We start from the raw sequence: 27,887 nt of genomic DNA, 5'->3' as shown, positions 1-27,887 counted from the left end.
CACCTACGACACAAGCTGTGTAGGACTCATTAGAAGGGAGAGAGTGATGAATCTGCACAGAATAACTACAAACGATCATACTTACAAGATTGTTTGATGAACATCTGTGATGTTTTCCTGAACTTTCCAATATCTTCCTGAGTGAGGCCATGATGTTCTACCCTACAGACCCCAGTGAGAAGTACAGCCTGTTCGCTCTCAGGCTGGGCAAATACAAGGCCCACTTCTACACATGTGGTAAGTGTGTGTATGTGTGTTTGTGCATGCACGTCTGTGTGTGAGAGAGTCACACACAGACTGTCATTACTGCAGAATAGGGTACTCCAAAGTTCATGTTTGTGTTCCTGATGTGATTCCTGTGCTCTTTTGTAATTAGCCTTTTAAAAACAGGAAATGTCTAAACAGTAAGGCAAAGGGGCCAGCTAGAGGCTGAAATGGAACCTGGCCTAAATCTAAAATCTCTGTTTCTGACCCACCTTCCCTGGTTATCTGTCCCCCATGTGCAGGCCACAGTGAGACCACCCCAGACCAGGACTGTCACATCTCCTTCCTGAAGCCCCATGATCCTCCCTTGCTGTTTGACCTGGTCTGACCCCAGTTAGAACTACCCCCTGTCCCACCTGGGACGCCGTGACTTGCAGGACCTGCTGCAGAGGATAGGGATGGTCAAGGACCATTTTGAAGCCTCCATAGAGCTTGGGGAGAGCCAGATCGGGAAAATCTAGAGCCCTGCCGCTCCCTGCACTGCACCCCCAAACCTTTCTACTGGCAGTGTGGCTGATGCACCCTCAAACGTACAGTGCTACTTGTACTATAACTTTTGTAAGACTAGTTCTAGTACCTCTACTACTGTGGATGAGGTAGCCCCAAAATTAATCTCTGAAAGTGTGGACAGACTGTTCTTTAAGCCATATGAGAAACTACTGTATGTGGGAAGGAGCACTTAGAAATGGTACATCCAGTTCCACGAGTGTCTAATCTACACATTCTAATTCTATGGATGATGGCACCATCATGTGGACAAACCCTGCAATTCAGTGACAACAACACCTAAAGACTACTGTATTGGCTTGTTTCAGGAAATACAGACCAAAAATAAATTGTGTGTATGCTTTTTAAATAAAGGATTGTATTAATACACTTTTATAGTGAGGGCGAATGTAACATCTTACAACCAGAGGAGTGGTAGCCAAATGTAAATCTCTCTCTACTAACTAGACCCACATGAAAAATACTACAGTTTACTATAGAATACTGCAGTACTTACTATATAATTCTATAGTAAACCGTAGTATACTGTAGGATACTATACTACACACTATAGTATCTCTCAATCTTGTGTAGTACTTACTATAGAATGTTGTAGAATATTATAGTAAATACTGCAGTATTTACATTCCCCTCCCCCATAAGTGAGAAACCTACATGCCAAGTAAAGACCATATATTTTTTTCCCTTCAGGTTATATAAGAGAGCACAACCTCCACTTATATCTCAAAGATGATATAACAAAAACAATATTATAAGTACTACACTAATGTCTGCAAAAATACTACAGTAAATACTACAGTATAGTAGTCTGCAAAAACAGTACAGTAAATAATACAGTAAAGTACAGTCTGCAAAAACACTACATGAATTACTATAGTATATACTACAGTTTTCTTTTACTACAGTATTTATTACTAAAGTTAACTGTCAATACTACAGTATACTAAAGGAAATACTCCAGTATTCACTAAAGTCCACAAAACACTGCAGTGAATACTACAGTAAAGTCTGTGAAAACACTACAGTGAATACTAGTATTAATGCTATTTAAGTACACTATAATACTTTTTCATGAGGAACAACTTCATGTAAACAAATTGTACAAAGTCAGAAAGTGAATGGAAAATCTCAGGAAATGGATTTTACAGAATTCCGCGGCAAATTTTACAGGAAGAACCACTGTATGTTATTGTGTGTTTGTATGCATGTGTCTGTGCCTATGTTTGTGTTGCTTCACAGTCCCCACTGTTCCATAAGGTGTTTTTCTATCTGTTTTTTTAAATCAAATTTTACTGCTTGCATGAGTTACTTGATGTGGAATAGAGTTCCATGTAGTCATGGCTCTATGGAGTACTGTGCGCCTCCCTTAGTCTGTTCTGGACTTGGGGACGGTGAAGAGACCTCTGGTGGCATGTCTTGTGGGGTATGCATGGGTGTCCGGGCTGTGTGCCAGTAGTTCAAACAGACAACTCAGTGCATTCAACATGTATTTATGCTGCAATAGTTTATGTGTCGGGGGGCTAGGGTCAGTCTGTTATATCTGGAGTATTTATCCTGTCTTATCCGGTGTCCTGTGTGAATTTAAGTATGCTCTCTCTAATTCTCTCTCTCTCTTTTTTTCTTTCTTTCTTTCTCTCTCTCTCTCTCTCTCTCTCTTTCTTTCTTTCTTTCTCTCTCTCAGAGGACCTGAGCCCAAGACCATGCCTCAGGACTACCTGGCCTGATGACTCTTTGCTGTCCACAGTCATGGTCATGCTGCTGCTCCTGTTTCAACTGTTCTGCCTGCGGCTATGGAACCCTGACCCGTTCACCAGAAGTGCTACCTTGTCCCAGACCGGGTGTTTTCAACTCTCCAGAGACAGCAAGAGCGGTAGAAATACTCTGAATGATCGGCTATGAAAAGCCAACTGACATTTACTCCTGAGGTGCTGACCTGTTGCACCCTCTACAATCACTGTGATTATTATTATTTGACCCTGCTGGTCATCTATGAACATTTGAACATCTTGGCCATGTTCTGTTATAATCTCCACCCGGCACAGCCAGTAGAGGGCTGGCCACCCCTCATAGACTGGATCCCCTCTAGGTTTCTTCCTAGGTTTTGGCCACACCTCCACCTTTGGCATTCCTGTCTTTTCTGTAGATATTACAAACATGTATTGCTACCACTGTATCATCAAAGGTACTATCTAAGTGAGTTTCAGAGATTGTCAGAATATCAATGTCATCTGTTACTAGCAAATTATTGACTTCATGAACCTTGTTTCTTAAGCTACATATGTTAATGTGGGCTATTTTTAACACTTTTCTGGGATGCTTGAATGTTTTTATTGCTTTACTGGGAAGCTTAGCAAAGGTAGACATGCTCAGGTTATTTATGTTAGTGCAGGATGAGCTGCACACAGTGGACTTCCTACTAGGGCACACCACCTCAGTGCTAACAGTGTAACTCTGGTTCATAGTCATATGATTACTGCACACAATAGCCGTAGGATCAGCAGAGTTATTCAGGGCAGTAAGAGGGACATAAATTAAGTTACTTACACTGTGTCTTCCAATGCCCCTGGGAATGTACATTTGCTGAAGTATTATGACAATACAGCGACACAATGGTAGGGATTAAATGAGCTGGGATTGGGTCATTGATAAGTCATTGTCTCAACGCAGCCTTATAATGCTGTGAAAGGATCCAGGAACCCAAATAACTTTGTCAATAAATGTTACACCCACAGAACTGCAATAGTCTCATAGACAGTTATGGAAGGCTAAAAGTCTGCTGAACCGTTCAATGGCACGATATATGGAGGGCAGAGGGCCAGATATTATGGGGTGCTTGTTGGTGTCAAGTAGTGACCCAATCAGTTCTTTAAAATCAATCTTCAGCTGTTCATGTGTCATTCGACCCCACATGAACCATGAGAGTATCAGCCACCGGTGACTGACGCAAAGACTCAGGAAGCAACCTGGTGATCTCCTGAACTTTTACACCAGGAAAACACAGTCTTTGCGCCCGGTACAGATATATGCCTCACCATGGAACTCCCTATCACAATAGCCGGAATGATCCAAACTCTGTCGTGTCTCGAAGCTGATTGCGAGGCCAGAACTCACATGAGAAGAGGACTCCTGAGACGCCGGCTGCCTGTAGGCCACAACAGCCAAACGGACAGAGCTCTGAACCAGAGAGCACGGCCCAATGGAGGGGGGCCGTGGTGGTCCAGGCTGTGCCCAGACAGTTGATTGACTAGGACAGGGAGAGGTAGCTGGAGGGACATCCACAGCCATGGAGGGAACACCCAAGTCCCCGGCAGAAAACAGCTGGTACAGGCGCTCAAAGCGATTTGAAAGTCTTAAGTCCAGACGCGTGAAGAAGGCAGGCGTGCCGAGAATGAATCTTCTCCTTCTTTCTGGTTCCAACACGCATCCATTAACGCTCACCTGGAGTCGAAAAATGAGCAGCCATTTTCTGGTTCAAGCTAGTAGAGGTGTGCAATGGCAGAAATTGATCATAGTCCAGGAAGGTCCCATTATGATCCTCTTGAATGTTTTGATAGGAAGCATTTGATAGTATCATGGAATCCTTATTCAGTTCAAGGCGCTTCGTCAAATTTGTAATTTCTTCATGAGGAGTAATAATCCTTTCTTTAGCTGCATCAAGTTCAAAACATTTTTCACAAATGAAGGTATCCATTGGACCTTTCCCCGTGACTACGAACATCTCGTAGATCAAACACTTACTAGCATGGCAGTCCCCAGCAGATTCAAAGGAGTTTTCACTGCTGAACGTCGACAGTCCAAGGGAACAAACATTTCCTAGTGCCGCCGGGGACTTAGATGCTCCCTCCATGGCCGCGGACGCGGAGAGCGAGAGAGAGGCGCAGGGAGATGGGTGATGGCTGGGTCGGTTGTCAGTGGCAGCTCGTTCCTTGCTACGCACCGGCCCGGCTGCGTGTTAATGTTTGGTGTAGCCTCTCAGAGCTGTGTTGGGCATGTCCACAGTGTCTGTAGTCGAGTGGGATACAAAACATACAATTACAGCATGTACTGGCCAACAATTGGAGTCACACACACACTGGAAATAAGGACTTTTCTTTAGTAGTTCTATAGAGAGCGTTGTATGAGTTGAGCTCTTGGTAGCCTGGCTCAGTTGTTGGTATCCAGGTACTAAAGTTTCCGGGGTGAAAAAGTTGAATGAATAAAGTTGAGCGAGGAAAAAACGAAGAAGTTGGTAATTGTGTTAAATGCAGAGTTTTGATTAAACGGTTATTAAAAGTACAAAAACGACAAACAGCACAGCAGAACGACAACGCGGATGTGTGACGTTTTTCAGGAAAGCAGTCACGTGTGCTGTATGATGGGGTTTTCTTGTCAGGTCATGTTTCTACTTGCACGAATGCACACACACAAACAGAGAAAAAACATTGTAACTTGGACCTAAATCATGCATTAATGTTGACATTTGAATTACAGTGGCATATTTAAGCAATAAGACCTGAGGGTGTGTGGTATATAGTATGGCCAATATACCACAGCTAAGGGCTGTTCTTAGGGACAGCGAAGGGCTGTTCTTAGTGCCTGAATACAGCCCATAGCCGTTGTATTTTGGCCACCACAAAACCCAGAGGTGCCTTATTGCTATTATAATCTGGTTACCAATGTAATTAGAGCAGTAAAAATAAATGTTTTGTCATACCTGTGGTATACGGTCTGATATACCACGGCTGTAAGCCAATCAGCATTCAGAGCTCAAACCAACCAGTTTATTACTGGGGTTGGGATTTTACTCTATAAATGCACTTTAGACAGATGATTCATAGAAATTGTGATCCAGCAGCACAGTCACACAACCACAAGAAAGAGACAGTCAGACGCATCCCGACATCAAGCATATCGTTTATTCATAAATTCAAACCCATGACAAGGCAGTGTTTTTATTAGTTTTTCTTTTAAATTTTGACAAGTCCCCCTAATGATACAAGATAGATTAATGTGTTTTTGTCACATACTGATGCTCTAGTTATACAGTGAATAATATTGTTTGTTTATGGATTTAAAAAAAAAGTATATTAAGTGTTAACTGGATGTCTGAGCTGCTATACATGACTAGGGGATCCTTGGTGGTTGGTTGGTGTACTTTAGCTATTAGGGAAGCTCAAAGGACTTCAATTTAGCTGTTACAAGACAGAAACAAAGACACAAAACAAACTGGTACAGTTAAGAGATGGCACACATCTGGAGCTCAAAGCCATGGACTACATTGTCAAGATGCGATAGGTTCCCGTCAGAGGTGTGGACTCGAGTCACATGACTTTGACTCAATTCACAAATTTGATGACTTGAGACTCTGCCTGATAGAAAATAAAATAACTTGATTATCTGGCCAGGTTTTGGAACGTTTTGTCTCCGTGGAGAGCCAGAGACAGTATCGCACTTGCAAAAAAATCAAACATATTGGCTAGTGAAACGCACACATGGCCCTCTGATTGGACCAGCAAAGTCAATCAACACAGGTCGGGTGAGCTAGCGTAGTGAGGTTTTAGGGAGTTGAAACTGAATGGGCAAAATATTTTTTTTTTATACATATTTTAATAGGCTACATATAGCCTACCATTTGTATTGTATATTTATACAATTGCTTATTCGATGTGGTCATTAACATAGGCCTACGGCATTGAACAATTATTTTAAAAACATCTCATCTGTGCTTCAGAACCAAAAAGCTGCGGGTCTTGACTGTTGACCAATGTCCAGTCATCAGCATTGGTGCGCAAAGGCGGTCGCACACATCCAAATAGTGACCAGAAAGCACTTGTTTAATTTTCTCCGGTTTTGCCTAGCAACAACAGAGTAGCCTGCCTACATTCATATGATCCATATAGAGTACCGTTTAGCAATCTGCTACGGACGCATCTTTGCCACAACTATGGCTACCTGGTGATTTCATTTATAATTTTCAAATTTCCGATATGGCTTAGTTTGGGTGGGTTATAATTATACAGCTCAGTGGTAACATCACACTACCTTCAATACTTATGGGATGAAGATGTAACATATTCTGGCGAATGAATTACTTATTTGTGAGGAAGAAAAAGGCTACAGACAGATCATGCTTTCCATCCGACCCCGCAACCTCTGCTGCATACAGGTAGGCCATATGATCCTGCTAGCTCTGGACTCCAGCGAAGTGACAATGACCACGTTTACATGCGCACAGTAGTCCGGATAGTAGCTCATATCCCGCTTAAAGTCTTATTCGGTTCTTTACATGCACCTTTGATATCCCGCTCATGAGTAACCATGAATAAACAGAATATTCCTCATTTAAATTCATATGGGCTAAATGGGATAGTAACTGAAATATGGACACTGACTGTAGGCCTATTACCTCTCACATGTAGCGGGGTGAGTATAATTTGTGGAACGTTCCAACAACTTTGTAAATAACGAGGTTGCCAACACACAACGCATTCAAAGTTCTATAGCGGCAGAATAAGATACCGGGTAGGTTGTTGGCAGTTAAGTTTTTCACTCACCACATTTATTCAGAAAAATGTCTATCCTCGATCTGGTAGCCTATGGACAAACATTAAGAATAATATATGTGGTGAGTTGATGCCTATTTGGCAGCTAGTTAGCTAGGTGAATTGATCATGCTAATTTGTATGCGTTGTTTGTTGGCATCCTTGTACTTTACGAAGTTTTTGGAACAGATTCATGTTGGAACGTTCCACAAATTATACCCACAACATATAGCATAATAAAATATTAACCCCTTCAGAATTATGCATTTATTGCAGTAAAAATATACAACAAATGTTAATTTCGTCATGGGAACAGGAGTGGAGAAATATTATTTCTTTCTTTCAGCATCTCGAGAAAATACAAATACCAGGGTAATGTGTTATCTTTGACACTAATGCAAGCAGACATATGTACCCAAGCCAAACTGAAGTCTTATCAGAAATGTGTTTAATTGTTTTCTCAGCTTTTCTTTTCCTTAAAACCAGTCAAAAATGATTACATTTTTACATTTTGCACAGGACCAATCTTTCCACTGTTTTGGAGTTGTTGCATTTTCTTCCAGGTCTATAAACAAACAGACAACTTTACAGGTATTAACTAGATTACTAATACATTCATTCTATCAATGTAAGACATTATTCTGGTGAGCACTACTTTATTTAGTCTTCTGGGGCAACAATTTATGACAAGAGAAGCTGCATGTAGGCCTATCTAACCATAGTTGACAAACAATTGGCCTACCAAATGTAGTAAATTATAATATGGCCTACCAAGTACTGGAAATTATAATATGGCCTACCAAATGTCAGAAATTATAAGCAGAAAGTTGTCTAAATTAGTGGTGAATGTAGCTAGTAGGCTATACGGTCCAGTATGGAGTAGGGGCAAAATAAATGATGGAATTATGGTGGCTTGAACTGCACAGGTAGCCCACCTTTTGAAGTGATTTGACAATCAGATGAAAACATTATCGCAGAACACCATAGACTGCACAACACCCATGATATGTGCAACTGAGCCTGCACAGACAGCGAAAAACAACAGTAAAGGGTATAAGTTGTTTACCTCCCATCTAAGATCAGCATATCCCAGGCATTTTATCTGGGTTTCTCATAACCAGGACACAAGCTTTTTTGGGTTATTGTAATTGGGATATGATGTTTATATGCACCATCTCAAAAACAGAATACTTGAGTATCCTGAATAATAACGGGATATTGGTGTGCATGTAAACGTGGTCACTGTGACATGATATCCCTAGTTGATATCGACAGCTAACTTGAATGACTTTCAGCTCAAAATGCAGGTGTAAAACAGAGTTTATTTGTGTATCTTTCGTTTTGAAAATGCATCACCGTTTTTTGGCTGTAATGCTAGGCTAAATTTGAGCAGCGATTGTGCGCACCTTTGCGTGGGGGTCTCAAACTTTGAACCACTCCTTTTTGGGGGTTGCGGGTCACACAGTTAGAAAACCACTGAGCTGGCGAACAGATTGCTGATTTGCTGAACAGCTATATAGGATCGTGTGCAGTGCAAACGTCAAATTGTAGGGACAGGATTGTCATAAATTAATATACATCTCTTTTTTTTTGTGCTGATGATCAAGAATATCAACTGTTTACTTTGCAAGCTCACCAGCAATGGGGTATCAAGCAACAATTTCTAGCATAGGCCGGGCCTACTGGTGTTTTGGTATGTCAAAATTGCTTGAAATTTATAATTTACTTATAAGGCTTGCATTTGGAATTTGGTAAAATAAATTATTACATAATCAAAATGGGTTGTTAGCAAAATAATGAAAAGGGCTGTCTGGTAGCCTAAAAAAATAGACAAAGATTTGTAGTTAAACAAGCCTTTGCCTGTATAGTTAAAAAAAAAACTTGATTTGAGACATAAAAAACTTGTGACTCGACTCGCTCTTAGAATGCAAGACTAGGACTTGACTCAAGACTAAACCCGTTCTACTTGGGACTCGATTTGGACCTTGTGACTTGAGATTTGCAGTGACTCGAATAATAGTGACTTGGTCCCACCTCTAGTTCCCGTGTGAAAGCAGACTCTGAAAGCTATTTTAATTGGTTAATCTCTACTACTCTGCTTTATCAGCGGAGTGGCCAGCACTTGAGTGGGTGTGGCATTGGATATCAGCAAGGTCAAAGGTGACACGTTACGTGTGTCCCCTAATAACAATGTCACAGATTTGCCTAAAAGCAGTGCTGCTGAAGCCTGTCTGTGGGGTGAATGTCTGAGTTAGAAAGAACTTAGTGGTTCACAAAACTTCGTGGTTGATGTAGAGACGTGTATGGAAAGGCAACACGCTCAAATTAAAACAAATAATAAAAGGAAATGTACAATGTTTTATCTTTTTCCATCGTGGTTTTCATGGTTCTTTTTTGAATTCGTCTCCCTTTTATTTGACATATTCCATTTCAATAACATACTTAACGTAAAGGACACAGCACTATCTTGTTGACTCTATAGTATTTACAGGATCTAACCGACAGCGATACACATTTAGATTTTACCCTCTCTCCCCTCCTACTGACACCACTTTCACAAATAATAAACTGGTCACCATGGAGGTCCCATGTCACCATGGAGGTCCCATGCCTCCTCATCACCAGCAGATCAACAATGCTCTCCTCTACAAGATCTTATTTTTGATGTTTGATACACGTTGAAGAATAAAAGCAGTAGAAGTAGACGAGCATCCCTCATCTTCTATACTCAACCTGATATTGGGGATTGCAGTATGACACCTGTTATTTCAATTCATTCTGTGTTGGCCACCTCTCTACTCCCTTCATCTGTTTAGATGTTATACTGTATGCTATGTGAACTGGAAAAGACAACTGTAGAAAGTAAAATGTCCTATTATAAGTACGCAAACGATGTACTGTATATTACCTATGATAAGAGTGAAATCAAGGAGTACATGTGGAAAGGTCAACTTCTCAGGACATTTATCAGGCAGAATATGAGCCATTAGACATTGTAAAGTCAACTTGTAAAACTGTGTTGCTCGGACCAAAGCCTATTATATCCAAGAAACTACCGGTCTTTCAATGGTGGCAAGTCAATATCAAACCTTTTTCTAACTTAAAGGGGAACTCCTCTCAAAAACTACCTTTTTGTATTTTTTCCATAATTGTTCAGCATTTTGCATCATCATGATGATGTGGCCGGTGACATCTTGAAAGTCCAATATCTTGAAAACTTTCATTTTTAGACTCTATCCTCTTTTTTGACTTGATCGACCTTAAAGAGAAGGTAGAAGGACACAGGAGAAGGCACCACTACTTTCTTAGTCAGCATTATCTATGTCATGACTTTACTTTCCTTGTTGCCTTATGTACAGTCAACCAAGGCCAATCTGGCCTTATTCTCAGTGGACTCAACTCAAACAGGGACCGACACCCACCTGTACAACAGTGCTTCCTGTGAGGGAGTAGTGTTGAACAGTCAGAACCGTGGGATTATGGCTTCTCCTGAAGAGGACCTTCAACTGTCCTCAACCTGATATTCAGACTGATTATGTCTGTACATGTACATTAGGACACTTCACCGTTGGACCAGATAGAATGGAATATAACATTGGATGTTTCTATAATACTGTACCATTAGAAGTCCAGAACTTTGCATACTTTGCACCATTAGAAGTCCAGAAGCTGAATGATTCTCTCCTCTTTTTCTCTTCCTCTCTGTTCCCAAAGCGCTGACAGTTATCGCCCCCTGTTTCCATAGCAACCTCTTCCTGCCACTCTGCTGTGTTTGGAGATTTGATCAGAGGAGCTGTTGTCCAATGACAGATGACTACTGAGACCGTTCTGGACCGTGGTGGGCAGGGCTTACTATCAGGTCAACATCATCAACATAAATCAGAACCCTTTCAATGTCAAAATGACCAATATGATGAAGAGCCTCCATTGCAAAACTGAGGCTTCATTCCATTTTGGCCCCTAGTCCCTTCCCCTAGCTCCTGATGGCAACTCCATTTAGCTCAATTGAAGGGCTAACTGTGGCCATCACCACATCGCTTACACCTGCTCAGTCCTTTCAGATCTGACGCCAGTACATTTTCAAACTATGAATAAAAAAATGGTGGACTTCAAAGCTGGGGAAGGAACTAGAGAAGAGAATTGGAACCAGGCATAAGCCACATAACACAACCAGTGTAAGCTCTCTGAAATAGGTCCAAGTCCCACCATTTGGTAAACACTGGGCTAAAACATCATCCCTCTCTTCCTTTCTACTTCCTTTCTTCACTTCCTCTTGTTTGATTATTGGTTGTGGATGCTACTTACATAGTTTGTATGAGTCATCTGTATTTCTCTACTGCCTATACATAGGTGTTCCTAATGTGTATATTTACAGAACACACCATTTCTTGTACACGATACAGGTGTTAGCTCGGACCAATCACATCACTGTACTCTCTCTCTTCTTCGATCTTTGAACAAAAACATATTTACACCAAACCACACCTGACCAAATAATATGCTTCATGTCCTCTTGATTGTTGAGCTATTTGTGTGTCCTAATTTTTCTGTGTGTGATTGTGTGTGCATTACCCTCCTAGCCATGCATTGGAACATGTGAAATAGCAGTAGGAATATCATTGTTGTTATTGTTTTTTAAACCGAAGAGGATACATAATATCTAAAATAAGGTGCCAAGACTTATTCCTAGAACTGTATCATAGAAAAAGAAACAGGCGATCCATCTAGAAGATGGAAAATAAACTTGTAAACAAATGAATCAATAAATAAGTCAATAAATGAATAAAACACGTCGCATACTATAGAACGGAAATTAACATTCCAGTTTTAGAGGGATACTGTATATATGGAGTATTTTACAACGGAAAGAAGAGCCACCAGTACCCTCTGGTGGTGAGATTGATGAACCTACACAAGCAGCAGCAAGAAGAAGAGGAGATAGTTGTCATGGCAACACTTCCTACTTCCTGCCTGCTCTACTCCAGGTAGATGTCTTCGGTGGGGCAGGCGTACTCCAGGTGCTCCTGGTAATACTCCTGGAAAGCCCGTCTAGAGAGCAAGACAGAGAACAAAGGCCGTAGCTTAACAAACAGATGTCCACAATCAAATCACCCTGCAATAATGTCTCAGCCAGACTCACATCATGGTTCTAGCCCAAGATGAGCATCAGCTTAGTAAACATTTCCCCATACCATTATTAATGTCTGAAGCCTTTCTGTCCACTAACCCTGACTCCCCAGCCCATACCGTCCTGCTCCGCCCTCTGCTTTGCTGTGTCGACCTTGAACCATGGCCATCTTTAATAATTCAAACCCAATTTGCCTGATTCAGACAAGACAGGACAGGAACTACGGACATTATAAACCCCAGCTCACACACACACACTCTCTGTCTTTCTCTGTCTCTGGCTGAGAGAATGACTCAATACTTTGTAATGACTTTTCTTCTCCTCTCCAGCATGCCAGCTGAACTAAAGGGCTTGATACTATAGGTATAGTAGTCTATGGTTTCCAACATTATTATTCAGACCACAGTATAACAGTTTTTCATATAAGCAATAATGACCGAGATTGGGAGAGAAAGCAGTGCTAAAGCATTGTTAGGCTCAACCCTAATACACCCCCCCCCCCCCCCCCCTCTTAGCCCTGCCTCTCAGTTTTGCACTATCCTGCGAGCCACATCGAGTCAGAGTGGTCTTCCAATTCAACTGAATGAAGGGTAGTGCCTTTTCAGCACTCTAGTTGGCCCTCCAAACTAAGTAAATTGACATGCAGACTTCCTTTCGAGTGGTTATCAAAACTCCCAAAACTGCAACCCAAGGGTCTAAAGTTGCTTCAAGAAGATGGCAGACAAAAATACTAGGATGGAAACGCATGTAAGTAATTATAACTTAAAAACAAATTATGCAAAAAAAATACAGTTCAGAGGAATATGTTAGTTAATGTATACTGAACGCAAATATACAATGCAACATGCAACAATTTCAATGATTTTACTGAGTTACAGTTAATTTAAGGAAATCAGTCAATTTAAATAAATTCATGAAACAAATTATGCAAAAAAAATACAGTTCAGAGGAATATGTTAGTTAATGTATGCTGAACGCAAATATACAATGCAACATGCAACAATTTCAATGATTTTACTGAGTTACAGTTAATTTACAGTTAATTTACTGAACGCAAATATACAATGCAACATGCAACAATTTCAATGATTTTACTGAGTTACAGTTAATTTAAGGAAATCAGTCAATTTAAATAAATTCATGAAACAAATTATGCAAAAAAAATACAGTTCAGAGGAATATGTTAGTTAATGTATACTGAACGCAAATATACAATGCAACATGCAACAATTTCAATGATTTTACTGAGTTACAGTTCATTTAAGGAAATCAGTCAATTTAAATAAATTCATGAAACCCTAATCTATGGATTTTACATGACTGGCCCAGCCAATCAGAATGAGTTTTTCCCCACAAAAGGGCTTCCTCACAGACAGAAATACTCCTCAGTTTCATCAGCTGTGTTGGTGGTTGGTCTTAGATGAACCCGCAGGGGAAGACGCCGGAAGTGGAGGTCCTGGGCTGGGGTGGTTACACATGGTCTGCGGTTGTGAAGCCGGTTGGGAGTACTGCCAAATTCTCAAAAACAATGTTGGAGGCGGCTTATGGTAGAGAAATTAACATTAAATTCCTTGACAACAGCTCGAGGACATTCCTGCAGTCAGCATGCCAATTGCATGTGACAAAACTGCACATTTTAGAGTGGCTTTTTATTGTCCCCAGCACAAAGTGCACCTGTGTAATGACCATGCTGTTTAATCAGCTTCTTAAATATGCCACACCGGTTAGGTGGATGGATTATCTTGGGAAAGGAGAAATGCTCATAAACAGGGATATAAACACATTTGTGCACAGATTGAGAAAAATACGCTTTTGTGCGTATGTGATCTTTTATTTCAGCTCATGAAACATGGGACACACAGTTAACATGTTGCGTTTATATTTTTGTTCAGTATAGAAAAACAAACAGCAAATGCCTTACTGCAACTTCAATAAAACAAATAGTGCTGTGGAGAGGCTCTACATGCCTAGGTTTACATGCACAGCTTAAAGGGGATTGAGAATCATACTCCAAAGTGTGTCCTATAGCAGAGATGGGTGTGTGAAAGGGAGACTGAAGTACTGTGTGTGACTCACCCAACACTCTCGGCCACACGCCGCATTGACTCCTGGGAGACAAAGACGTGGCAGGCGAACCTGTTCAGCATGGGGTGTTTAGTAATGAAGCCAAAGTAGCTGAGGAGTGAGAGAGGGAGATAAATGAATAAAGTTGAATGTTTTACCTTTATTCTTTGCTGTTTTATTGTCTAATGAAATGTTTCCTCAACATTCATTTTCATACCAATTGTTTTTGGGATGGCATCCACAGAAAGAGATGTTCTTCATCTGGAAGAAGTGACTACATCTGTCAAACTGGAGAGAGGGAGAGAGAGAAAGGGAGGGAGAGAGAGAGATAGAGAGAGAGAAAGGGGGGGAGAGAGAGAGAGAGAAAGGGAGGGAGAGAGAGAGAGAGAGAAAGGGGGGGAGAGAGAGAGAAAGGGAGTGAGGGGGGGGAGAGAGAGAAAGGGAGTGAGGGGGGGAGAGAGAGAGAAAGGGAGTGAGGGGGAGAGAGAGAGAGAAAGGGAGTGAGGGGGAGAGAGAGAGAGAAAGGGAGTGAGGGGGAGAGAGAGAGAGAAAGGGAGTGAGGGGGAGAGAGAGAGAAAGGGAGTGAGGGGGGGAGAGAGAAAGGGAGGGGGGGAGAGAGAAAGGGAGGGGGGGAGAGAGAAAGGGAGGGGGGGAGAGAGAAAGGGAGGGGGGGGAGAGAGATGCTCATATTATGTGGTAGTTTCAGCATCCTTTTTATTGCACTACAGTCGCTTAAGAGACTCTGCCCAAAAAATATATGTCCCAGTTTACACTCGTCCCTTACCCTCACCCCCCCTTCCCATGCGCCCCTCACTTACACCTCCCCATCTCTCCTCCCTCCATCCCTCACCTCATCCAAAGTGTCATATTCGTCCTCCAGGCTCATCACCAGTTTAACCCCTTGTAAACTAATCTCCAGCTCACACAGAGAGGGGGGTCTCACATGGACCGTCCGCTTCCGCGCTATCGCAATCTGACAAAGAGAGTTCAATACAGATCAACTTTGTTAATTGAACACTGTCTCACACTATTGAGCACTCTATGACCTGTTCGTTTACCCAATCCAGAGTGGTGCATTTCCTGTTTACCTTCTGCATGGCGGCACAGAGGATACCATTGCCTTGGTGATAAGGCACCTCCACAGAACCCAGGAACTGAACGCTGAAACTGTCCATCCAGGCTGGGTTCCTCTTCACTCCTACCGGAAGTACACACACAGGAGGTGACATCAGACTGGATGCATTTATGTACTGTCTATTTTATCTTATTGACATTCAGGTTATGTGTCTCCAGTGATGACATACAGTCAACACTTCACTTTCTATACAGAGTATGTCAACTTTCCAGTAGAACTGTGCTCCTACCAGACATGAACGTAAGGTTTATGTCTCTCTATCACTCACCCATTATCTCCTTGAACTGCCCTATGACCTCATGGGCATAGAAGGCAGGGAATATCCCCATCTCTCCCGTCCGCATGTTGTAGCCTCTGTACCAGTAGTCATCCTCCTCCTCCTCGACATACAGAGGGTCGTCCACATCCAGCTCCAACTCATCAACATGTCTAGGGATAAACCTGTAGGAGGCAGAGGGTATAGATACACACACATTACTTGGTTTTAGTGAGGAGGAAGCAGCATCTGTCTGGGTATCAGGTGACTCCCGAGGAGAGGCTGTTAGCTGAAGAAACAGCAGAGACACATTTAGGGATAGAGGGAGGAGGGGAGAGAAGAGGGAGGGCGGTAGGAAGGGGTGGAAGGGGGAGGGGAAGTGCTGAATGATTTAGGTTTATAAAGGTTAGGGAGAGAGGAATGATTCAGTTACTGAGGAAAGGGGAAACAGTGAGCACACACACACTGAGGCCCAGGTGGTGGCAGGCTGGTGTGTGTATAGCTGTTCCCCCTGCAATTTCACTAGGGCCATGACACCTGCCCCCCTCTCACTCTCTACTTTCCTCTCTCCATCTCTTCTTCCCTCCCTCCCTCTCTCCAGACCACTAGTGATTCACCAGAGTCACGTCTCCTACTGCACACAACCATCCTTTATCCCATATCACCTACAATCCATAGTGCATGTGTGGGACTAAGAACAAAGAGTCAAACAGATAAGAGATTATAACATGCTCTCTTGAAATATTTACAGGTTTTTTTTCTGATCATGATTTCAGATTGCTTGTTGTGTTGCTCTCTGTTTATATACAACGGTATGTCTGTAAATTATGTTATGAATGCTATGACTCACCTGTATACAGCCCTGTGTGTCTGGTCCCTCTCCTCTCCGTTGATGGTACAGGAGAACAGCCCAAATGACTCTGTACCTGCACAGGTACACACAAACAGTGAGATCACCGATACACACATTGGTAGCGACATTAATATAACCCATAGAACCTCTCTGAATAACATCTAAATGAATTATAACTGCATCTGTCAAAATAACCCATTATGATGAAATTCTTCTTTCCGTTTGTAATAGGTCCTTAATTATGTAGCCGATCCTTCAGTGATCTTCTATCATGCTACAGCTTGGGAGAGCTAACATGGACACTCTGGATTCAGTAAATGAGACATATTAAGTTGGGATCTAATGTGTACAGGCCTGAATAAGAATGAATACAACAACCATGTCTCAGTCACTAGTTAGCACAGTCATGGGTGGTACTGATAACTCAAAAATGTACTCAAAAGGCATACGTGAAATATGCAAATAAGCCTCAACACCCTACAGCGTTAAAAAAAAACACCCAAAATAAAACCTTTATCAACGCAGTTCCACAAAGAACCAGAACGTATTTTTGTAGAACCTTTTATGATGGTTCCTTTTGGAATGAAAAATGGTTATTTGGCGCTCTTGATTTTTCTATGGGTCTTCAAAGAACCATCCCATTTAAAGTTTGTTCAAAGAACCTAAAATGGTTCCCCTATGGCATCACTCTGAATAACCTTATTTGGTTCCAACTGGAACCGGTATTTTTAAGTGTAGGCTACTTACTAGAGGATCGTGAGGTGCTGTTGACAAACACGTTGAGGAACTTCTTGGAGAAGTGCATGTCAGCCTCAGGTGAGGAGTCTTCTGACGAGCTGAGGAGTTCTGGCCGCACCCCTCCGTTCCCCCGGAAGTACCCCACCTCCCCCATCCCCAGAGGGTCATCATCACACAGTGTAGACAGCTCACTGTCATCACTCAGCACAGAGGTACATCTGGGAAGGGCACGGTTCACACAGGTTAGTCATAATAGCTTAATAGAAGAAGACAATATAAAAGCATCCATAATGCCCTATAATGTTGACTCCTGATAAATCAGCTTGGGACTGTTGTGACAGCACTGACTAAACAGGAGTAATTAAACAACTTGATGTAAATTACTTTTAAATTACCAATAGAATAAAATTCAACTAAACCCTTCCACAATAAAGGTGGGCCCTTTCTCCAAGTAAGTACCTCCTGAGGCTGACCAGCTCCAGTGTAGTGTTCTCATCCACCACCAGAGTGTACTTCATAGAGTCGTATGCCAGACCGTCGTCATCCGGCTGGGACCGCAGAGGGAGGTCTCTCTCACACAGGGTGCCTTCCTGCTCCAACAGGGTGAGGTCTCGAACGCTCTCGTCGATGGGCGGAGAGCTATCCAGGCACTGGTGGCTGCCACTGTAGGATGACTGCTTCCTCAGGCAGCTCAGGAACGGGGAGGAGTCTCCCTCTTCCTCATCGTTGTCAGTGGAGTAGGTGAGGCTGAAGCATCGGTTGGTCTGGGCTGTGGGGATGTCCAGGGTCATGCTGTGTTTGACCGTGGTGATGCGTTCCAGGGAGGCCGTAGAACGTCCGGTGGGCTTGGCCTCTGTCTCGCGGCCCTCGTCCTTGTCAATCGCCACGCTCTCACTCAGACTGGGAGGGTCCAGCTCCTTCCTCTCCTCCAGCATCATCAGGTCGTTATCGGGCTCCACAGTATCATCATCATCCACTTTTTCATCCTTCCTCTTGGTGTTTTTGCCTGATTTAGGGCTGGTGATTTCTTTCTCAGAGTCCTGAGTGTGATTGTTGTCTGTGGATACCCTGTTGCCATAACGCTCCACGATCACCGGTCTGATGGTGTCAGCTGTGGGATTGCTCTTGTACAGACAGGGGCCAAATCGATCGTTGGCTTTCCCTGTATTCCATTTGGGCAGCTCTGCACTCTTCTCCATCTTCTCTCTCTCCTTCCACTCCTTCCTCAGACCCTTCCCTTTTTTATCCTTCGATTCCTTCGTCCCAGATTTCAGAATTTTTTCACCCGCAGCGTCGGTGAACGTGTCTGGCTCGATGTCTGAGGAGGGTGAGATGGTGTCCGAGACGGACACTGACCTCTTGAAACAGTCCTCGGGACAGCTAATTGGATAAGACCCCTCCAAGATCATCTTGTTCACCAGGTTGTTAAGCAACCAGGGTGAGTCTGAATTCTCGCTCAGCTCGTCCTCGCTCTCCGACTCGGACTCTCCCTCACTGTTACCGTCGTAGTCGTCAGCGTGAGTGGGTATAAGTCTGGGTCCCACTGGCAGGTAGAAGGAGCGTTTGAAGCTCTCCAGGCTGTGGTCGGGTTCTATCTGGAGTACCATCTGTTTGGAGATTCTGTCCTCACAGCGCGGGGGTGGGGGCAGGGCCTCATCTGGGTCAGGCTGGTGCTCATAGGGCAATTCATCATAATCATCTACACTCTGTAGGCCCATCAGAGCCTGGCCGTCATCATAGGGCTCTGGGGGCAGGATGGGGGAGTCAGCAGGAGGGGGGGTGGCTAGGCTGTGGGAGGGTAGTGGTGAAGGTAAGGGTGAGCCCACTTTGATGGGGTCTGGGTGGCCAAGGAGGAGCGATACCTTCATTCCCACAATGCTGCTGTCCTGTTCTAACTCGTTGTCAGGGCCTAGTTCCTGGTCGGAGGTGGGTGAGCTGGCCTCCTCGATGGAGTTGGTGAGGTGGGAGGAGCGTCCACTACTACTGTCATCACTGGTCATATCCAGCTCTGTCTCTGAGATGGAGGAGATCATATTGGAGACCAGGGGTCCTCCGCAGGCAAACGCTGCCTCCAGCTCCCCCTCAATGTCTGATTCTGACCCGGGAGAGCTCAGGTCATGCTCTTGGTCTGAGGTAGCGTAGCACCGCTTGGCGTTCATGTCAGCGATGCCAGGGTCCGAGGACGGAGAGGTGGAGTCATTGGCCGCCTCATTGGCTGTAGCTGGAAGCTCGCTCTGGTCAGTGCTTCTGGATTGGTCGAGAACATCGGAGCGGCTTGATGGCATATAGCTGGAGAAAGAAGCCAGCTCACAGGGCTCGATGGAGGGGAACTCAACGTAGACTGAGCTCTGGTTCTCCTTACATGCCATGTCATAGGTCTCCTTACACATGAACTCTACGTCAAAATCTTTCTCCAGCTCCTCACCTGACAGAGGGGTGTCAGCTCCGTCATTTCCCCCAATGGGAGCAGTGGAGGACAGGCATCGGCTGGTCCCTTCTGGGTCGTTTTCCAGTTCCCGGTCCAGGCCTGACTTAGTATTGACCGAGTAGGTGTCGGTGGGACGTCGCTGGGTGGACATGCAGGACCGTGAACTTTTGTGGTTGTGGTCAGCGTTGTTGAGGTCGTGGTCGACCTCGTGGTCGTGGTCGGCTGAGGAGTTAATGACCTCGTCAGAGCCCAGGTGAGACTTGTGTTGACCGAAGGAGCCTGATGGAGAGAGGGAGAGGAGAGGGGATAGAGAGAGAAGAGAACAAGTGGAGATAAAATGAAGAGAGATGATAGAGGTTGAGGGAGATGAGAATGCAGAGAAGAAAAGAGATTAGAATTGATCATGAGAACATTATTGCAATAGCCACTTTAAACCAGAAGTCACCAGAGTAGGGATGGCAGTGATGGGAGCAGTAGATAAACAGACCTATCTAAACTATCCTCTGTGTTGGGCCCAAACACAGTCTATATCTATAGCTCTGGCCAGTGAGGACAGGACGACTACAATTTTACATCACGTCACTAGATGTTTATGGGGGATGACTTCTGATGTGCGGCCATTTTGTTTGCTATTATATTCGGGTCTCTCCCATCTGTTGCCATCCATGTCGCAGAGGGGCCTGCGAGGGGACTGGGGGTGGCCACCATCCCCTGCCTGTTTGGGGGGGGTACCTTTGCTCTGGGACGCTGGGGCCTGGGGGGGTGTTTGGGAAGGGCACTGGCCTGTCACGTGGCTCCCATCTTCCAGACAAGAGTGGGCTGGAGACAGACGGCCTGCACGCAAAAGGACAACAGCTTACAGTAACATTTAAAGACACAGCATCAATAGACAATACTAGGTAGATAAATTATCATACAAACATTTGTAGAAAACCTTTTCCTTAGAAAGCTAGGGTATTTGAGTGGAAATAAGCTGCTAGGTGTTGGCAGTGGTTTATTATTGGTAAGTAATAAGACAGCACAGTATTCACCTTGTGAGGTGGGCTTGCGTAGAGAGTGCTGCCAGCTGCCCTTCTTTGGAGAAAGACTGCTGTTGTTGTTCAATGAGTCCTGAGAGAGAGAGAGAGTGGTGGTGAGGTTAAGGGTGGTGGGCCGGCTCTTCAGCGTGCCCAGGGTAGGGGAAGGAGGAAGGGAAGCGGAGGGGGAGGGTGGAGCGTCAGGGTCCACCTCCTCTTCATCCTCCTCATCCTCGTCATCGATCATCTCAAACTCCTGGAAGTCATCCTGGAAGGAGCAGACCTGGTGGTGAATATCGCTCTTCTCCAGAATCAGACAGTCCTGACAGAGAGAGAGAGCGAGAGGGAGGATATGAAGGGAAGGGGAGAGAGAATGAGTAACTGGTGGTATGGCAGAGATTGCTTTAACAATATTTTAACATTGTGAGCAGCTAAAATGCAATGCTGTCAGCAATTCTCAAATGCTAGTATGAACAAAAGCAACAACCCCAGAGTCACCTTCCTGGGCTCATATACAATAGTTTTCAGAGAGCTGTGGGACAGTTAAACCCAGAGCAGCCTACAAGAAGAATATAACACTGCAGTATCCCATCAGCACACAAACACACATCAAAGCACTGCAGTAGGCTGGGGCTCAGGTGACTTGTCCACTCTGCTCCAAAGTCTAGAAGGAGAGAGAGAGAGCAAAGTGGATTGATGATGCCTCTCAGGTTTCAGCTGTTTTACAGTAAAATTAAATTTAAATTAGATTCAGATATGTGTGTGCGCATTTGCATGCATGCTTTTGTCCAGGCTAAAAGCACTCAGCACATCTTTGTACTGTATATCTTTGTACATGCAAAAAGTATGGAAATAGTCCCTGTACCGTTCAGTATTTTTTATTTTTTTTTACCTTTTATTTAACAAGGCAATTCAGTTAAGAACAAATTCTTATTTACAATGACAGCCTACACCGGCCAAACCCAGACAACACTGGGCCTATTGTGTGCCGCCCTATGGGACTCCCAATCACAGCCAGTTGTGATACAGCCTGGAATCAAACCAGGGTGTCTGTAGTGACACATCAAGCTCTGAGATGCAGTGCCTTAGACCGCTGCGCCACCCGGGAACCCTAATCACAGTCTCCAAGTGACTAGTTGGTGGCAATAATTATAGATGATATCTTTATTTATTGTCATAGTCGCTACAATGTGAATAGACAAGTTGTTACATCACTCACTACAATCAACACAACACTATATTGCTTTTGACAGGAAGAACACTGGATTGAATATATTCTAGCTATCCACTTTGCATTTGAACAGCACAGCACTTTCCTCATCGGTCTCTTTCCCTCCTCTCTCTCTCTCTCTCAGCATCAAAGCCCACCTTCTTGTCCCCTTCACACAGGACTGCTAACGCCTGCTAAACCTTAACACCAGAGAAACTAAAATCAACCATCAATCTATAACCCAGGGGAAATCTAGAAGATACATGTACAGCACAGTTTCTCAGAGAAAGTCAAATGACAAAGCCTATTGTACAAGAGACATTTCACTTCTTTTATGGGGGTTGATCGATTGCTTTTTATTAGTATTACATTTTTTTTTGTGTGTGATCACATTTGTAGATCTATTAATCTTATAGTCATACTGATAGTTTTGTGTATTGGTAGTGTATTAATGATATTGTAATGTACTCATAACAGTATTACGCCATAGTGGACATTTAAACATTGACATGTGACATCATTTATCTACAGTTAAACATCACCAGATAAATAAGAATGTAATGACTACATTCTGCTCCTTGGTGGCAGTGGTGATAGTGGACAGCTATAAATATGTGTGTGTGTGTTTGTGGATCAATCCCCAGTTCTCAAGTACCCAAGGACATCCCACCATGTGGGTCCAGACAGAGCTGACATTCCCTCCCTTCTACAGGCCAGGCAGCCAGCCTGGCGGAAGCACAACCCTTCTGCTGACAATGAGTTTCCCCTCTCCCTGTCTCAACGATAGGAGCCAGCGCCATTATATCCAGAGGAATTAAATTGATAGGAGGGAGAAAATGTTGCTGTACTGTTTGTTAATGTGATAGTGTTCTGTGTTTGTGTCACATTATCGGTTCATTACATTCTACTAGTATATACTGTACATCCGACAACAGGAGACCAAACATACATATTCCTAATACACCCATGTTAATTCAAAAACAGATAGATTAATATTGATTGGTCCTGGTTTATCATTAGCATTTAGTGATTGCTAAATAACACTAATGGCTCCTCTCCACGCCCTAATTATACAATGCAGTCGGAAAGTGTTCAGACCCCTTGACGTTTTCCACATTTTGTTACAGCCTTATTCTAAAATGAATGAAATAAAAAAAATGGAAATAGCTTATTTACATAACTATTCAGACCCTTTGCTATGAGACTCGAAATTGAGCTCAGGTGCATCTTGTTTCCATATCATCCTTGATGTTTTTACAACGTGTGGTAAATTCAATTGATTGGACATGATTTGGAAAGGCACACATAAGGTCCCATAGTTGACAGTGCATGTCAGAGCAAAAACCAAGCCATGAGGTTGAAGGACTTGTCTGTAGGGCTCTGAGACAGGATTGTGTCGAGGCACAGATCTGGGGAAGGATACAAACAACATTTTTGCAGCATTGAAGGTCTCCAAGAACATAGTGGCCTCCATCATTCTTAAATGGAAGAAGTTTGGAACCACCAACACTCTTCCTAGAGCTGGCCGCCTGGCCAAACTGAGAATGGACTGGGAGACTATTCAAGATCGAGGGAAAGATGAACGGAGCAAAGTACAGAGAGATCCTTGATGAAAACCTGCTCCAGAGTGCTCAGGACCTCAGCCTGGAGTGAAGGTTCACCTTCCAACAAGACAATGACCCTAAGCACACAGCCAAGACAACGCAGGAGTGCCTTAGGGACAAGTCTCTGAATGTCCCAGCCAGAGTCCGGACTTGAACCCGATCGAACATCTCTGGAGAGACCTGAAAATTGCTGTGCAGTGATGCTCCCCATCCAACCGGACAGAGGTTGAGAGGATCTGCAGAGAAGAATGGGAGAAACTCACCAAATACGGGTGTGCCAAGTTTGTAGCGTCATACCCAAGAAGACTTGAGGCTGTAATCACTGCCAAAGGTGCTTCAACAAAGTACTGAGTAAATTATCTGAATGTCACACCCTGATCAATTTCACCTGTCCTGGTTATTGTCTCCACCCCCTCCAGGTGTCGCTTGTTTTCCCCAGTGTATTTATCCCTGTGTTTCCTGTCTCTCTGTGCCAGTTCGTCTTGTATGTTTCCAAGTCAACCAGTGGTTTTCCCGATCTCCGGCTTTTTGCATTCTCCTTTTTCTAGTCCTCCCGGTTTTGACCATTGCCTGTTTCTGGACTTTGTACCCGCCTGCCTGACCATTCTGCCTGCCTTGACCATGAGCCTGTCTGCCACTCTGTACCACCTGGACTCTGATCTGGTTTTGACCTTTTTGCCTGTGCACGACCATTCTCTTGCCTACCCCTTTGGCTTAATAAACATTGTAAGACTCCAACCACCTGCCTCCTGTGTCTGCATTTGGGTCTCGCCTTGTGCCTTGATACTGAACCCTGATGTAAATGTAATATTTCAGTTTTTATAACTTTGCAAAAAAAATCTAAACCTGTTTGTTACAGTATGATACTGAATTACAGTAAATTACTGGCAGCACAGTAAGTTACTGTAGATTTACAGGAAAAAAAATATGGTATGGTACAGTATTCTGTGGGGAACAGCATTGTCACAAATGGGTGCACCAAAAATAGCCTCTTACAAAGCACGCCTCAAAATATGGTAATGAGACAGATTATTTTGCCACCCACAACATTTTCCTACAAAACAGCATAATTCATAGTATGCTTCTGTAAATATACGCAAAACAGGTAAGTTATTTACTTTAAAATTGTATTGTAAAATTACAGAAGTGTAGCAGAATGACATTGAGCCCCCATAATGTATTGCTCTTTAGTACTGTAATATAGAATTACAGTAGCTAACTGTTAATTTTTCTGTAAATTTACAGCAATTTGTTAGTGCCGGAAAAGGAGAGCTACCAGAGTATGAGAGATGCAGACCCACAGGCCCTATTTGTCTACTACCCCTTTGCTATGGCATATTATGAATAATATATGTGCAGGGGCATTAATCACTGTTAGAGAGCAAAAGAGAGAGCAAGAGAGAGTGAAAGAAAGGATGGCGGTAGAGGGGGAGACTCACTTCACCTGATAGCTCAGTGATTTATGCCTGAGTCTGACTCAAGAGACTGAGTATCCTGTCTGCTCCCAAAATACTGACTGCCCTCTCTCATTCTTCCTCTCACTCTCTCATTCATTTTGTATTTATCGCTCATAATTTCTCTGATTCTACTCCCAAAGATTGATAGATACCAACAGGAAAATAAGCCATTTGCTTCCACCCAACCAGGCTTTCACTGAGATTCATTATACATGGAAAACAGAGAATGGAAGACAACTCATGCTCATTTATAGCTCATCTCTTGAGCTCGTCTGTAGCTCATATCTAACTCCCAGATAGACAGACACAGCCAGGTCACGAGACTGGAGGGAAAAATGCAGAAACTGTCCAACTCAGTTGTTAACCTCCCTTTTCTCTTCACTGAAGCATTATGGGAAATGTAGGCCAGTGTTCTCTCCACTCCTCTCAATCTGCATAGGAATGACAGTGAGAGTACCCAAATTAGTAAAAATCATCATCATGATATTCAGAATGTCAACATTAGGAATAACAGAATTGGAATTGCTTCTTCGTGCGTAATGGGGAAATTAACCATTCCTAGGTTGATTATTTATGTATGTACAGTAACAGTCAAAAGTTTACCTCTACATGTACTCATTACAAGATTTCTTTATTTTTACTATTTTCTACACTGTAGAATAATAGTGAATATATCAAAACTATGAAATAACACATATGGAATCATGTAGTAACCAAAAAAAGTGTTAAACAAATCAAAATATAACCACCCTTTGCCTTGATGACAGCTTTGCACACTCTTGGTACTCACACCCAGCTTTACCTGGAATGCTTTTCCAATAGTCTTGAAGGAATTCCTACAAATGCTGAGCACTTGTTGGCTGCTTTTCCTTCACTCTGCGGTCCAACCCAATCGGGTTGAGGTCGGGTGATTGTGGAGGCCAGGTCATATGATGCAGCACTCCATCACTCTCCTCCTTGGTCAAATAGCCCTTACACAGCCTGGAGGTATGTTGGGTCATTGCCCTGTTGAAAAACAAATGATAGTCCCACTAAGCACAAACCAGATGGGATGGCGTATCACTGCAGAATGCTGTGGTAGCCATGCTGGTTAAGTGTGCCTTGAATTATAAATAGATCACTGACAGTGTCACCGGCAATGCACCCCCACACCTCCTCCATGCTTAATGGTGGGAACCACACATGCAAAGATCATCCGTTCACCTACTCTGCGTCTCACAGACACAGCGGTTGGAACCAAAAATCTCAAATTTGAACTCCACTGGTCTAATGTCCATTGCTCGTGTTTCTTGGCCCAAGCAACTCTTCTGCTTATTTGTGTCCTTTATTAATGGTTTATTTGCAGCAATTTGACCACGCAGGCCTGATTCACGGAGTCTCCTCTGAACAATTGATGTTGAGATGTGTGTTACTTGAACTCTGAGAAGCATTTATTTGGGCTGCAATTTCTGAAGCTGGCAACTCGATTGAACTTATCCTCTACAGCAGATGTAGCTCTAGGTTTTCCTTTCCTGTGGCGGTCCTCACGAGAGCCAGTTTTATAATATTGCTTGACGGTTTTTGCGACTGCACTTGAAGAAACTTTCAAAGTCCTTGACATTTTCCGGATTGACTGACCATGTCTTAAATTAATGATGGACTGTTGTTTCTCTTTGCTTATTTGAACTGTTCTTGACATAATATGGACTTGGTCTTTTACGAAAAAGGGCTATCTTCTGTATACCCCCCTACCTTGTCACAACACAACTGATTGGCTCAAACGCATTAAGGAAAGAAATTCCACAAATTAACAAGGCATTCCAGGTGACTACCTCATGATGCTGGTTGAGAGAATGCCAACAGTGCAAAGCTGTCAACAAGGCAAAGGGTGGCTACTTTGAAGAATCTGAAATATATTTTGATTTAACATTTTTTGGTTACTACATGATTCCATATGTGTTACTTCATAGTTTTTATGTCTTCACTATTATTCTACAAATGTAGAGAAGTCAAAATAAAGTCAAAATGAATAAAAACCCTGTAATGAGTAGGCGTGTCCAAACTATTGACTGGTACTGTGTGTGTGTGTGTGTGTGTGTGTGTGTGTGTGTGTGTGTGTGTGTGTGTGTATCGCAGCTTACTACAGTTCAACCAAGTCAAAAAACATAATTACACACATGAAAACATCTGTATTCCTCCTTCTCAAAGCATTCTGGGTCATCGTCAAAAATACATTAGTAACTGCAGCAGTTTACACCAATAGTATGGAGGGAGGCATGGGCTTATGTTGTAAAAACATCACATTTTAAACATTTAAATCATCTCTCCCACGAAATGCCCTTTCTGGTATATAAAGAAAATCCAATGATTGAAGACTCTGCTCCGGGACATAATCAGTTTATGATGGTATGGATGTGTGTGTGCGTGCGTGTGTAACTCAAAGGGAGCCAAGCCTAATCTTGAAAGGGGTATGCAGATTAGGAAGTGAACAATGAATGGTCATTAATCAGAGATGGGGATTGGGCAGAAGGATAATCCCACTTTTCTGATTGGTTGTCAGCCTTGAAGATCAAAGAAAGTGTTAAAAGAACCGTCCACAAAATTATTTCAGTGCTTTATCACACACATACAGGTACATGTGTAAACAAACAGAAACCATTTAACTACGTGATAGAGGCTTAATGGGCTGATGACAATCACCCAATCAAATACATTAAACAAACACAT

The 27,887-nt window shown here is 43.2% G+C and overlaps 1 protein-coding gene across 5 annotated transcripts in view; it reads right to left on the bottom strand.

Annotated features, from left to right (window-relative positions):
• Positions 1–1,101: 1,101 nt before the first annotated feature.
• LOC139540008 (C-Jun-amino-terminal kinase-interacting protein 2-like) overlaps positions 1,102–27,887 on the bottom strand; it is a 48,388-nt gene continuing 21,602 nt past the window's right edge. For 3 of the 5 annotated variants that reach the window (XM_071343495.1, XM_071343496.1, XM_071343494.1), the window contains 11 exons: positions 20,926–21,232; positions 20,627–20,728; positions 17,926–20,173; positions 17,476–17,684; positions 16,726–16,801; positions 15,888–16,060; positions 15,573–15,682; positions 15,335–15,457; positions 14,702–14,772; positions 14,497–14,595; positions 5,647–12,341 (listed from right to left, as the gene is read on the bottom strand). In XM_071343495.1, the coding sequence (XP_071199596.1) occupies positions 12,269–12,341; positions 14,497–14,595; positions 14,702–14,772; positions 15,335–15,457; positions 15,573–15,682; positions 15,888–16,060; positions 16,726–16,801; positions 17,476–17,684; positions 17,926–20,173; positions 20,627–20,728; positions 20,926–21,157 (3,516 nt within the window). In that variant the 5' untranslated portion in view covers positions 21,158–21,232 and the 3' untranslated portion in view covers positions 5,647–12,268. Of the gene's footprint in view, positions 4,774–5,646; positions 12,342–14,496; positions 14,596–14,701; positions 14,773–15,334; positions 15,458–15,572; positions 15,683–15,887; positions 16,061–16,725; positions 16,802–17,475; positions 17,685–17,925; positions 20,174–20,626; positions 20,729–20,925; positions 21,233–21,518; positions 21,575–27,887 lie in introns of those variants that run through there. The other 2 variants (XR_011668050.1, XM_071343497.1) reach the window with 2 other exon arrangements.

The sequence above is a fragment of the Salvelinus alpinus genome, chromosome 15 (genome assembly GCF_045679555.1).
Source record: "Salvelinus alpinus chromosome 15, SLU_Salpinus.1, whole genome shotgun sequence".
Lineage (NCBI taxonomy): Eukaryota > Metazoa > Chordata > Actinopteri > Salmoniformes > Salmonidae > Salvelinus > Salvelinus alpinus.
The sequence above is the reverse complement of the archived record's forward strand: the minus strand, read 5'-3'. Positions and strand labels throughout refer to the sequence as shown.